At 36.3% G+C, this 13,872-nt stretch overlaps 2 protein-coding genes across 4 annotated transcripts in view; one reads left to right on the forward strand and one right to left on the reverse strand.

Annotated features, from left to right (window-relative positions):
• On the reverse strand, positions 47-12,056 carry LOC105174590 (importin-11). Of its 3 annotated transcripts, none has more exons than XM_020698001.1 (24): positions 11,550-12,056; positions 11,343-11,452; positions 10,301-10,373; positions 9,980-10,041; positions 9,168-9,309; positions 8,249-8,455; positions 8,051-8,117; positions 7,300-7,699; positions 6,367-6,514; positions 6,112-6,272; positions 5,186-5,285; positions 4,839-4,913; positions 4,623-4,757; positions 3,618-3,707; positions 3,077-3,253; positions 2,887-2,991; positions 2,653-2,811; positions 2,292-2,336; positions 1,943-2,164; positions 1,242-1,348; positions 1,092-1,148; positions 934-991; positions 609-863; positions 47-385 (listed from the first exon to the last, which is right to left on the reverse strand). In XM_020698001.1, exons 1-23 carry the CDS (start codon positions 11,688-11,690, stop codon positions 702-704), a joined length of 3,003 nt encoding a protein of 1,000 aa, XP_020553660.1. In that variant the 5' UTR covers positions 11,691-12,056; the 3' UTR covers positions 47-385; positions 609-701. The 3 variants fall into 3 exon arrangements, with proteins under 3 accessions (XP_020553660.1, XP_011095039.1, XP_020553659.1); XM_011096737.2 differs by having other exon boundaries at positions 934-994; XM_020698000.1 differs by having other exon boundaries at positions 560-863; positions 934-994.
• The window catches only part of LOC105174591 (dnaJ protein ERDJ3A), a 4,500-nt gene continuing 4,021 nt past the window's right edge, over positions 13,394-13,872 (forward strand). Inside the window, exon 1 of the mRNA XM_011096739.2 lies at positions 13,394-13,815. Within this exon, the coding sequence (XP_011095041.1) occupies positions 13,729-13,815 (87 nt within the window). The 5' untranslated portion in view covers positions 13,394-13,728. The remainder of the gene's footprint in view (positions 13,816-13,872) is intronic.

Here is a 13,872-nt window from a genome sequence, read left to right on the forward strand (position 1 = left end):
AATGATAAACTGATAATTGTTTTTTTTCCTTTTCTCAAAACTCTCAATAACATCAAATGTTTCAAACAATTACCCAGCAATTGAGTAAAAACAAATCTAAGAAGGAAAACGAAAACAAGATTTCAATATCAGACTCTTCAAGGTACTTCATGTTTGAAAGAACGCTATATAGACCATGTCTCGGTTCCTTCACATCCAGTAAATGTTGAGCAGACCTGATATTCCTCAGACTTTCACCCTTATGCCCCAAAAAACTATGACATAAAGGGATCACACTATTTACAGTGTGTTGCGCCAGACCAGAAAACCGCTGGAAACGAACATGAATCGACAAAACCAAGAGAATGTGTAGTGCCCATTTCACAAAGTCAAAATCTTCAAATACCTGTAAAAGAAGGTAATTCAAATCAAAAGAACTATTTGTATATGTACCCAGTTGCATGCAGAGGCAAGTATCTCTTCACGTATGTTATCTTTTTCTACATAATCAGAAGAAAGCATGCAAATATAGATTCTATATGCATGTTAATCCAACTTGTCGATGGCATTGCCTACTTACATGATGCAGCCAAATGCACAAGCAAATGGTAGCAAACCAAGCAGCTTACCCACATGACTTTACAGAAGTGCACAGGAAAATTGTGGGACCCTCGGAACACATAATTGCATTTCAACTGCAAGTTTTGAGAGCCAAATCTAGCCTACGGCATTTTCAGTGCCTGTTTCAGTTGTGCAAATGCTGCAGGATGCATTTTAGACATAGCAGTATTAAATAATTCTCCGTGGAGGGCAGCACACATCTGGAGGTTGTCCCTCAGTGAATTCTCCAGTGAAATTTGGTTTACTGGGTCCGAGAACTTGATCTGAAAATGAGAAACTTATTCAGTTAATAAAAGATGATCCTGCAGTTCTATAGAATTCTAAACAAAATACCTGTCTCCTTCTGAACTCTTTGCTAGGGACCTGCAGCTTGCTAGATTGCATATTGTCACTGCTGTTATAGGACAAGCAAATTTAATTGCAACAAATAAGGCAACCATGTTTGATATTTGAGAAAATTATGCAAGGATAAGCTCAGTATCAATTCAAACCTTGATTCTTCTTCAGTTAAGTCCTCACTTCCACCCAATATTACACTTGTGCACACGCTAACAAGAACAAAACGCACCAGAATTATGCCGGTAAAGAAATTAAGTATCGATATAACTGCTAGATAATTCAAGATGAAGTTCATGAAGTACCTTAGGATTTGATCCAGTTTATCAAGTACTTGAGGCAGTCTCAAAGTTAGAATTATGGAAAGGGCTAGGCCAAATATCTTCTTTTGTGTGGAAATCACATTATCCACCTGCAATCCATATGATGAAAAGTGAGTAAATAACCTATAGGCTCTCCATAATAATGGATCGTGCACCCAGAGCCAGAGTAAAGTCTGTGTTATCAGTTAAAATGTTCTCCTAGAAACTTTTCTCTAGCAAACTAAATTCCAATTTCCTACAATCCGACCTTTATTAAAAGCCATTTATGGAGACAAGAAATGTTTCACTCAATGTCCAGTCTGGCAATAAGAGTAATAGGCAGCTAAGTAAAATGTTCAGCTGTCATATGTCCAAGGATAATAACTAATAATCACAGGAATTCAACTAAAGCGGTGGTCAGGCATGCAAAAGTCAGTTACAGCTCAAGATGTGGTAAATCGGAGTAAGGGTGATCAAGCAAATGCACATGTTAGAAGCTGATTCAAGAATATTCCACAGTGACAGAAAACAAGCATAACCATGACATTAAAAATTTTCCAAAGAGCAATACTGAATTTACACCTTTAACTTAAGTGCAGCACCAGCTTTTTTCTCCCAACAGAAGGAAAGTGAAGAGAAATGGATGTGATATGCAAATGTTCATATTGAAACAACAGATTCAACACAGAAGTACTTGAAGATACCTTATCAAGCCATACATCAACCAGGCAAAGAAGTATGTTTTCTTCATTTGGGAATCCAGCTTTCTGCAGATGTGCTAATAGTGATGGTTCTGAGGTCAGTTGTGCAAGATAATTAGTATTCATGACCAAAATCCTTGCAAGTATGGCTGCTGAAGATGTTTTCACGGCTGTCTTTGAAGGATCATGATCATCCCCTCCACTCAGGCATATGATAATTAATTTCTACAAAAATATAGCAAAGCTTGAATATCATAAAATCCTTAAAAACCAGTTATAAGATATACACACACGGACACCTGTTGTAACCGTTACTAAGGATACATAAAGGTAAAGAGAGAAACCAAGATACCTGTATACTAGAGCTGATTAATTGGGGCACTTCACCAGGAAAACACTGCATCAAAGAAGTAGATTAATGAGAAAATAAAAAAGCAATACAAAAGCAACCTATTCCAAAGCAAAACATAGAATTCATTCCACTGAGTATAGCAACTTATGAATTGAGTCAACTTATGAATCGAGTCAAATTTTTACTACGAAAAACATGGCAAAAAATACTCTAAGAGGCAACATAAAAGGAAAAATTCCAACAAGAACAATACTGGAACAAACACAAAGACAACAAATGTCATATTTAAACATGTAAGCAATGACTTGCTTTGGTACCAACTAAAGCTTTAATTTTGCAGCATCACTCTGGAGTCAACTACCTGAACCAAAACATCCACAAGTGGGAGAACTGAACGCAGCCCTCTGTCGTTGACATTACCAATGACCAAATCAAGAACTTTTGCAAGTGTTGCTGCATGCATGTTGAGGAACTCTAATCCGCCAAGAACTATGTAGCCTTCAATTATGCTGGCAGCCACCTACATATCAATTACATTTCAAGACCAGTACTATTGCAACAGAAGATGCAACTATCCAGAAGAATTTATCAATACCTTCAAGTGATCAAAACTTTTTTCCAAGATTTCCACCAGACATGGAAAATAACCCAACAGCTGAGGCACCATTGAAGGGGCATGAGAAAGGGTAGCTTCCCATAACTGCATGATAATGAAGAAAAAATATTATAACTTGTGAAATATTATGTAGAGAGCTCCAAGTAAATTTCATCACTGAACTACAGACCTGCATGCTATCTTCCAAAAGTTCATCAGGGCTATTTATGTTAATCACACTTTGTAAGATGGGCAGCAGCATGTTGTAGCACATGGGTGACTGATAACCAAGTGCAACTACAAAGTTCTTTAGGGCTGTGAGAAGCTGAATCTGCAGAAGGCTTTCACCGGAAGACTCTTGCCATGCCTAGGATTATATTGTAGTCAATATGAAGACATACAACATGCTAGCAAATTAGAATAAAAGAGATAAAATCCAACGACATGTCCACTTCCTTTTACTTCAAGAATTCATGGGTTGAACATTTATAGAAATGTCACTGAGATGCTCCTCATTTATTCAAGCAATTTCTCTTAATAAGGGCATTAGTATAACCACCAGTTGAAGGAGATTTTTCAAACACTTCTGCCATATAGTAAAGTTTCTTGCAATTTTCTGGTGCATGAGAAAATACAGCATGATTCGTCTTTAAATAGATAAAACAAACGGTCATCTTGCTGTAGAAGAAGAATATGCCACTGGAAAAAATGCACAAGTCTGAATGAATTACCTTCTGGAAAAACTGCACCAACTTGTTTGCATAAGGAGTAACTTCAGTGATGCGTGCAATGAGACTAGAAATCGTATTTAATACTTGAACCTGAATATAGGATATTGTGAGATGTATATCAATAACTTTTCTAGTTAACAAGCCGATAAAATCTGAAGGGAACTTGATGCTTCAAATTTCCGGGTAAATAATGCTTTTTGGGAGGTAAGAATTTCCCGTAGCAAATCAATCATCATAACCAGCAGCAGATATTCCAGATAAATACAAATGATGTGACCTGAGGGCACAGAAGCAACACAATAAAGTATATATATTTGATTATGCTACTAGGACTAAAACATCCCTTACTACATTTAACACTCATATCCCAAGGCCATATTTTTCAGACTATAGTTCCAAAAACATTCCACCTCTATGTCAAGCCACCTACATTGACCAAGAAAAAATAATTTGACATCCAATCATATCAAGGCTCGAAGTGCGTCATGGCTGACAGCCCCCAAAAGTGACTGACCTATACTCGAATTTGTCTGATAAAGTTTGGGATAACAATTCAAATAACAATTACAAAACCGGGTAAGGAAACCAACGAATACTTTTTAAATTTATAATAGAAATTGTGATGAAACAAAGTTTTCTTGATACATATTAGAGAAAATTTGTATGCACAGATGAAGGAAGTGATTGTATTTTGCTCATTGAAAAAGGAACAGATTTAAGAGAGAGAAACAAAGGTCAGGTATTAGAATTTCTCTGGAATAGTATACAAAATAATAACTTTTACTGTGAATGAAGATTGAATAATGTAATACTTCTGGTACTCAGGTATATGTCTATTAATTATGACATAAATTTGTGGCAAATGAAAAGATTGGACATAAAAATAGGTAATAAAATTAGTGTTCCGTGTCCATATAGTTATGAACAAAAATCACGATTACGAAGCTTGAAGACTTTGATCTACACTTGGTAAACAGTATGTAACACCAAGAGACTGCAACTTACTTTTGAATCAAACTCTTGGACTTCTTCCACCAGTTTAAAACATGAGTCCCAACAAATTGGAAGAAGATCCGAAAAGTCATACTCTGAGAAATTTGCATCTTCAATGTGGAAATAAAGAGATCGTGATGCCGCCAGCTGAATAACCAAAAAAATTTAATAACAATACAATAAATGACTCGAAGTAATTATACCAATTTTAAACAAAGCGTGTCATACCCTAACACACAAGTCTTTCTCCTGAAGCAATTTTATTAAAGCACAATACACTGGTCGCCTGGTGTCATCTTTAATCTGTAGAGAAAGCCAATCAGAGATGAAATTGTCAAGAAAGTAGTTATACTAAAAGGAGAGCATACTGAAATCAGATCATTGGACACTAGGGCCAGCTTAAGATATACAAATCTCCTACTGAACTCATCCTATATTTCATGCAACAGAGTATATTTGAAACCAAGCCTGTGAATGCATTCACAATCAGAAGAAGCCACAATACACAAAGATAAACTGCAGAGATCATAATGATAAACTGATGATATATGCAAACAGTTCAGGAAGCAACTTACCTCTGAAACCCATTGCCCCAATATTAACGCAACTTTCCTATGGATGATTCGCATATTTGGATGATTATTTGTGAGCTCAATAGATAATGCACCATTGAACCTACACACAAGTGTCAGGGAGTGCTTGTCATGAGCTCATTATAAAGAAACTAAAAGTTTGAAAGAGAGTAAAAATATTTGGTTTTCGAATACATAATGAAGACACAGACTATTAGATTATGATCACATCACATAATGTCCACCTGAAAGAGCTACATATATAACGGGAACAGAAACAAGCATCCAATAGAAAAACCAATATAAGTAGGGCTGTGCATCAGCCAGGCTAGCATATCAACGACCAAAGCACTTGCATCAACCAGGCTACGCATGTCAATAAACAACAGGCCTGTTGTCAGCCAGGCCATGCAATGGTAATAACCAAAGTGGACAGCAAACAATGTTCCTACGGGAAACCGAAACCGATTTGGCCAAATTTCAGCTGCACCATGTTATAACCATCTCCTGAAACTCACTCGCACATGGCCTGGAAAATTTTTCTCAGCAACAACTCTAGTTCAGTATCTTAAGAGCTGGCATGGAGCTATATCTAAAACTTCAGAACAAGCTTTGGCAGACAACAAACTGATTAATTTACAAGTGGTGTGTCTCAAGTCCCATCCACCATCTCCAAGGAAAAAAAAAAGAAAAGACAAAGACCTACAAGTCTCTGAGATCACATTGCAGGAGCATTATCTTTGTCCAGAGACATGATTCGTTGGTAAAATTCTATTATAATGAATCCTTCTAATGCCCAGGTGCACGAGCTTATATCCAATTACCATTAGATTTCAACTTTCAATAGGGTCAACAGAATAAAGGAGGAAGACCGATGCAACTTGAGACAATTGGCTAAGAGCCTAACATTTTAAAAGGGAAAATCTTACCAGTCTTTAAAGCTCAGATAATTTGAGAGTTCATAATAGACATATGCAGCAGCACCATAAGCAGCATCCTTGAGAAGCAATTGTGAACTTATTTCACTAACAGAGGAAGGGCAAGCATTCATTGCCTCTTGAAGAATTGAAACCACAACTGGACCTAGCAGCTGTCAAAATCAAGACCATAAGAATATAGCCAGTTCGAAACATGTCAAAAATGCCAACAGTGACTGGACACATAAAAGCATCAAAAGAACCTACTTGGCTGTGATTCTCAAACAAGACAATGTATAGTGCTTCAGCACATGGCCTTAATCTTTCAGACCACAAAACAGAATCCTGCTCGTGATGAAAAGACTCGGGATTCTGGTACCATTCTTCCACATCACTTGCTGTTAAAACAAAATACCTGCGTAAGAAAGAATGAAATTGATGAGAGAAACACGGGGAAAAAAGGGTCAAAGAAATTAACACTGGGGCAAAACATAAAACTTCACCAATCATAATTAAAACTAGCAATGGCACGAGGCTCCCGACCACCATGGCAAATTATTCTAATTTCTGGGAAATAATGACTTAAATGTAAAAAGTAAAATATCAACCAGGGCCAGAAGTTTGGTGACAAATTTAATTAATCAAGCCTTTACCTATTCATAAAGTATCTGAAATTCCAGACAAAATACAAGCATCCATGAAAATTATTTCAGGTTGCCAAGCTCATTCATATAATCACCTTAAATACTCACATAAAACTGAAAATTTAAATCCTTAACTTACGGAATGAATCACAGAACACATCCAGGAAAAGGAGATGCAAGCAAGCATGCATATCCAAGCATCAATGTCATAAGGCCTTCAGATCACAGGGAAGTGAGAGGGTATAATATAACCTAACTTCTCCTTTCTCAGTTTCAGAGAACAAGTTAGAGAATTTAAAATATTTCAAGTCTGTTAAAGTAGTTATATTGCTAAATATAAATCCAAGTTACTGGGTCCAATATTTATGAGAGATTTTAAATGCCTTTGGTGGCAAAATGACAATCTGACATGAGGGGGTGGCGCAGAGAGCAAAAGGCTAATAGATAAATTAGCCTGATTGTCACCTTCCTTTCCTGGCAATATTCTTTAACCTGATGTACATCGATACATGTAAAGTAAGATAATTACACAATGTCTAGATGCCTTTATCCTTACCTCCTTATCAATATGTTGCACAGCAGCACCACGCGCTCGCTTGGCAACAGAGAAGCCAAAACACCTGCAGCTGCAGCAGATACATTTTTCTTCATCTCCTGAAGGGTAACTCGGTTGTCATCCATAACACGACCAGTCAAGAATGGCTTGTATTCTCTACATTCTAGGACAGACTTCATCATTGACATACACTGAATCAAGAATTCTTCAAATGACAAGACATCTGGCTCAGGATCAGTAATCTTGTTTAAGCAGAAGTCAACAACAGGCCAAAGGACACTTTGGTCACCAAATGAATAAGGATGCCTCTGCTGAATTGCTATTAAAATCTTCATTAATTTAGTGCATGCCTTCTTCAGGAAATCCCAGAATTTAGAATGTTTCTCTTGAAAAGATGAATCTGCATACATTGTGAATCAGAATATGTTTACACATCCACAAGAATACACACCAGAAACCTGTACAGCAAAAATAAGTAAAATCTCTCAATTAAGGCAACATAGAAATGAGATGCTAAACAAGATTCCGGTCATCTAGAATTGAGAAGGAGAAGAAAAAAATTAATCACATCTAAAAGAAATTTATAATTGATGAGCACCTCAAATTTCTTTCCTTCAATTTGTAGAACAAGAAAAAATATCAAACTATGATGACATCGGAAGATAGCATTGCCTAGATGATATGCAAGCAGTAGGAAGGTAGGAGCTAAAGAAATGTAAAAGTCAAAAAGAATTAAGATGAGAAATCTTACAGTATGGCAGAAATGACTGGATGGCCTTCAACATAACAGGGCAGACCTTCTTGACAGGTTGCACCTCCTAAAAAACAAAACTCCATTAATACCACAAATTATAACAATCATCACATACAAAAGAGTGGGGGGAGAAGAAGATCAAAAAACAGAATGCTGCAACATACAACTTAGGTTCAGGAAAAGCAGAATTTTTACCTGTATAGACTTAGCATCACTTTGGAAACCAGAAACTATGAGTTGCCTTGTTATCTTTGAACAGAGTAACCATCTTTCGCAGGTTAAATAAATATCATCGCGATGCAACTCAGAAGTATTTTGAGCTAGCACCGAAAAGCCATGCAACATATTCTGCATGTCATTCTGCCAGAGGTGCCAGCTGTAATCAAAGAATTGAGATGCTATCTGCCAAATGAGCAACCATGTGCATATCCAGTGAATACGAAAACTCATCATTTAATAAAAGGGAATTGGCAGCATATTTGAAACATGAAATCTATATTGTACAAGAGAAGCACAGACTTATGCAGCAATCTTGCTAAGAATGCAAAATTCCTGACCGCAACTGCCTAAAGGAGTAACCGTCCAACCTTATTTTCAAGAAAATGAGACCTCATGATAAAATACAAAACAGCTTCAAAATTTGATTTAACATATTTCAGCTATGGCCTACCCAAGTATCTATGGACTCCAAAGGATTCTCCTACAGCACCGGATACTACTATTACTAGGATAGAGTAAGAAATTAACTCCAGCCACCCTAAAGCACTATGGAGTTGAGATAAGACACAATGCCAACAATTAATCATAATTCAAGACTTTGTGACTGAACCTGGAACCCCTACTACTACAATGAAAAGAAGTAAATGTAAACCAAAGCACAACCCCACCCCCCAAAAAAAAACACATTTACTTTAAAAAGACAAATGCCTACTTCTTGAGAAGTCTTATATCAACACGAGGACTTTCTTTCAATGGCCACAATTCCTTTTCAATTGCATGAGCCCTCAGCATCTAAGTTTTGGATTTATCATCTAGCCAATAATAGCTCCACATCAAAGACTCAGTATATACACAAGAATTTCAAAAGAAAAACAAAGAAAATGATAATCTGCACCTCGGCAAAGGTCCTCTGGTCAGAAGTAAGACGTTTGGTTGATAACTCCTTTAAAGTCCGGAAAAGAATCATGAATATTCTGTGAGAAGTTAATATATCAGCTGATTGAAGCTGTTGAGCTAACACGGAAAACAAGTCTGACCTGTACGCAGAAAATAGATTCAGTAGGCCCAATACACAATGGCGACAAAAAAGATAGTACAGAAAACAAATTAAATCATCCATAAGGTGTTATGATGTCAGAAAAATAAGGAAAGCAAAACAGATGAAAAATCAACAGCCTCAAGAAGCAAAAAAATCTTGGGACCTTTCCCCCATGTGGCTGGTGCTAGTTCCACTGATATAACACCATATCCCCAGGATTGCATGGTGGAATTTAACAACAGCACATGAAAACTGCTAAAGATATCCTAAACTGCAACTTTCTAGATCCTCAACAAGAACTTAGGCCGCCTGTTCAAATTTGCTCAGTTGTCTTAACTAATAAGATGTTCTACCAGAGAACAAAGATACAACTAAAAGTATGAAACAGAGTATCTCATGCCTTAAGATGAAGATGGCTTAGTGAATCTGTTCAAAGTATTGAATAAACTGTCCCTGCTTAGATCAGAAGATTTATCAACATTAAAATCAGTAGAGTCCAACTATTAAGGACCAGCTACTATTTAGATATGGTAAGTCAAGTTTTCCTCTAAATTCAGAAATTCTATTTGCTCCTTGAGTTAAGATATTACTTAATAAACAGGATAACAGTATAGTATTAGCTAAATACTTTCCAATGAGTTGTACTCAGATGAAGAAAAGAAGCATACCATTCCCTTGGGTAGTCTACGCGAGCAACTTTCGAGATGACAACAGCCAATGTAAGAGTAATCTGTACCAGAAACACGTCTATAAATATATGACACAAGACACTTACATGGTTATTGTTAGACAAGAAGGGGGGGGGGGTGTGGAATGCATATGCAGATGCATCAACCAAAAGGCATCGAAAACAAGCATGCTGCAGGAATTAGCAATGGATAAGATAAACTAAGATATGAACACAGAGTTGACTACTTCCGTACAACAATATGCAAACACTAAGTAGACTAGTTTCTAAGTGATCTCCGTCAACCTAACATATACATTACCTGATAATTTTCTTCTCTTAAGTGCGATAACAACTTTTGTCTTAAATGCACTTTCTCTTCGTTGCTCATTCCCCTGCAAAGGCATTTCACGGTCAGATCCAGCACCAGATTTAAAACTAATCGTGCCGAAAGACTACAGAAAGACCCAAATTACGATACAGGGTAACATTTCAGCACAATGTCAGAGCAAAATTGCTCTGAAAACATTCCACACACCGCTTAAAAAGGATGGACAAAATTCTGGCATGAAACTCAAATTACAAGACATGTCCAGATAAACTCCGAGTAGTTTAGACGTTCATTTATTAATTAAAAGTTCAAGAGATAGTAGGATTTCTCGAGGTCATAACTATTTGGATAATAAGATGCCTCGTAACAGATCTCCTTCCATGATAGGCGTACTAGCAGCTCACCGAACCTTGCAACTAAAAGGACCAACAGAATTCCTCCCATTCCATTGTGGGTTCTTTTCATCAGAAAAACCATATTCTTTCAATTGCTAGCATCCCGTTGACTAGTGCCACAAAACAACTTTAAAAGTTAAGTCAGAGTTTTACTTTATTGTTGGTTGAGCTCTAGTAGATTAATTGTTTTAGACATTTTTTTCTTTTACTAATTTACTCGAGCTCAAAGTCGAACAAACATTAAATGTATACAAGTTTGGTCTGTTATGTTTCACGAACCAAGTTCCTACTAGTTTTTTGACAACTGATCTTGAGCCAAGTTTTAAGTAGTTTGATTTGCTTTTCGATAACATACATACTTCAGTGACTTCATGTAGTTCCTGAACTCTGAACTATGGGGAACGTGCATACCAAAACACCCAAACAATCAAAAACTTGTGGTTTATGAACGCCAAATCCAAATACTACCATTTACACGCATTCCCCCCTTCACATTGAGAATAAGCACAAATTGTAGAAAACACAAAGTGCATTTCATCCAGAGATGGTAAAGAAGATACCGAACAGGGCACGGGCAGCTGCCAACCTAAGGTACGATAATGATGCAAAATGTACAGAAAAATTAAGAAATCACTAACGTTGAATCACGCCTGTTCCTCCAATAACGATTCACGCTGTTCTTAAAATAAACAGACGCCATTAGTCTCACATCCGTCTGGGAAACTAAATCTTTGGCTGTAATCACTTCCTGCACCATATAGAAAAACCCTTGTCAAACAAGTACAATACTCAGGCTCACATGAGCGGAAACAATAAACACGAGGCGGCCGCAAACACTTCAATACCATGAGGCAAGAGCAGAAACCAGGCCTACTCTCAAATTGCGCAAGAGCATCCTCCGCTGGCTTCCGCACATTTATGTCGCCGCTCAATGAATTAGCGAGCAGTGTGTATATCGTAGGCAAGTCCGAAACTGAGAGCGCCATTTCCTTTCTTGAAGAATCAAGTAATATGGAACAAATGTACACCACAAAACCACTCTGTCTATTTGTAAAACAAATAAATAAAGAGTGGTTTTGGATCGTATGTTGACTAAAATATGTTGTATCTTCCGTATTCGGCGATAGACGAAAATGAAGAGTTATGATATCCAAATTTGGGATGGGGGATTTGAAGTGTTCAGCGGAGCGGAGAGATAGACTTTTCCGGCGAAGCGTCTGGCGGTGGTGGGGAGGAAAAAGGGTAAACTGTAGTTCCGGCTGAATTTCTGAGCTGGAAAGGGTTGTGCTGTAATCATTCTCAGTGGCTTCTCTCCTTATTTATACCCTGCCGCATTCCCATGATTTACTATTTCGCTTGTGTTGTGTGTGTTCATTATTTCTTTTTCCTCTTATTTAAGAGGGAAAAATTAAAAGAAAATGTGGCTCTTATTTTCTCTTCTTACTTCCTATTTTCAAAATATGTATATTACAAACTATTTAATTCAAAAATACAGATATAATTCTTTTCAGAGGTAATAAAATTTTAATAAAAGATAAAGATATTACATTTAAACTTCTTATTTATAATTTATTTGTACAAACTACCCATACATTTTGTATAATTACACAAATTACCTCCAACAGTTAAAAAGCATGAATTGTTTCTGTAATGATGTCGATATTTTTGGCGAACGCATATATAATTTATAAAAAATATGAATGATTTATGTTAATGATGTTAATATTTTCAATTGACGTAAGTGTTATTATTCAAAAAAATATATTGATAATTTATGTAAACGGATCATAAATTATGGAATGTAAATATAATTATTTCTAAAAAAATATTAAGATCAACACATAAAATTGCATATTCCACTTATAACAGTGAGAAAAGGAGCTCTAATTCCTCATTTTATAATTTTGAGACAATAGTATTCTAATATTGTATAAAAATTTTATCTTGGACAGCAGATAACTATAATACTATACATTGAACTAGCATTAAAATATACATTGGCCCCTGCCAAAATTTGAGCATTGTACACTCAAATTCAACTTCATAGTCTGTAGTAGTTTTATTATGCGAAAAAGGGAATGAGAAAATGATGGTTTAACTACAATACTATACATTGTAATAACATAATTTTGAATATAAAAATTCGGTTACTATAACTTAAATTAAGTCATCATCTACAACCAACAACTTGCTGTTTTTGTAGGTCAAAGAAAAAACAATATATCAAATATCTTTGTTTGGGTTCCGATCTGACCTAAATGACTTTGAGGTAACATGAATTGGGTTTTTTTTTTTTTTTGGTAAATATAAGTTTTATTAATAAAATAAAATCGTACAGTGAATTGGGTTTCTTTTATAATTTTAATCCATGAATCAATTTTTTTTATATATAATTTTTTGAATTTTGGTTATTCAAATTCGTTTTTTAATAAATTTGAGTATTATGGAGGTAGATATTCAACTCAAAAATTAAATATTTTTTATTTAGAGAGTAAAAAATAAATCTAAATTGTTGGATTAAAAAGGGAAGTTCGGGTTTTGATAAATTCATCCAACGGGATTGTGAGCATCTCCTCCTCTTCTTCTTCTTTCGTTTTTTTTTTTTTTTTTGGCCAAATTAAAGAATAGAGTAAACACACTTATTTTACTAATATGTGGGATAGATTCCAGTCTCCTATAGTAGCTAATTTTGAGAAGAATGCGATTTATATAATAATTGCAGTAGAATTGGTTTTCTTCTCAAAATCGTATTCCGACACTCCTCGCAACAATAGAATGAGGGATTCTTGAACCCCATTGGCTGAAAACTCGTGGAGCCTTATGGGTACGCCACGTCTGACAACCGCTGAACACTCTGGAAATTTCCCCAGCCCCAACGCGAAAGGTATTAATTATAACGGCCCCCCTCCCTGAAATCCTGAAAACATATCACCTCGTCCGTTTTGCCTGCGAAACTCTCAGTTCGAAGACAACCAAAACAAACACCCCATTGGTGCAGGGTTTCGACTATTACAGGATTACAACATGAAGAATCGATTGGCGTTGGCGCTTGTTGTCGTCGGATTAATGTTTATTCTCTTCGTAGAATCGAAAAAACTCGACCCCTACAAGGTAATCCCTGTTAACCAGGCTGTCTCGGCCCCCCCCCCCACCCCCCCCCCCTCCACA

This window comes from Sesamum indicum, linkage group LG11 (assembly GCF_000512975.1).
Source record: "Sesamum indicum cultivar Zhongzhi No. 13 linkage group LG11, S_indicum_v1.0, whole genome shotgun sequence".
NCBI classification, from domain to species: Eukaryota; Viridiplantae; Streptophyta; class Magnoliopsida; order Lamiales; family Pedaliaceae; genus Sesamum; species Sesamum indicum.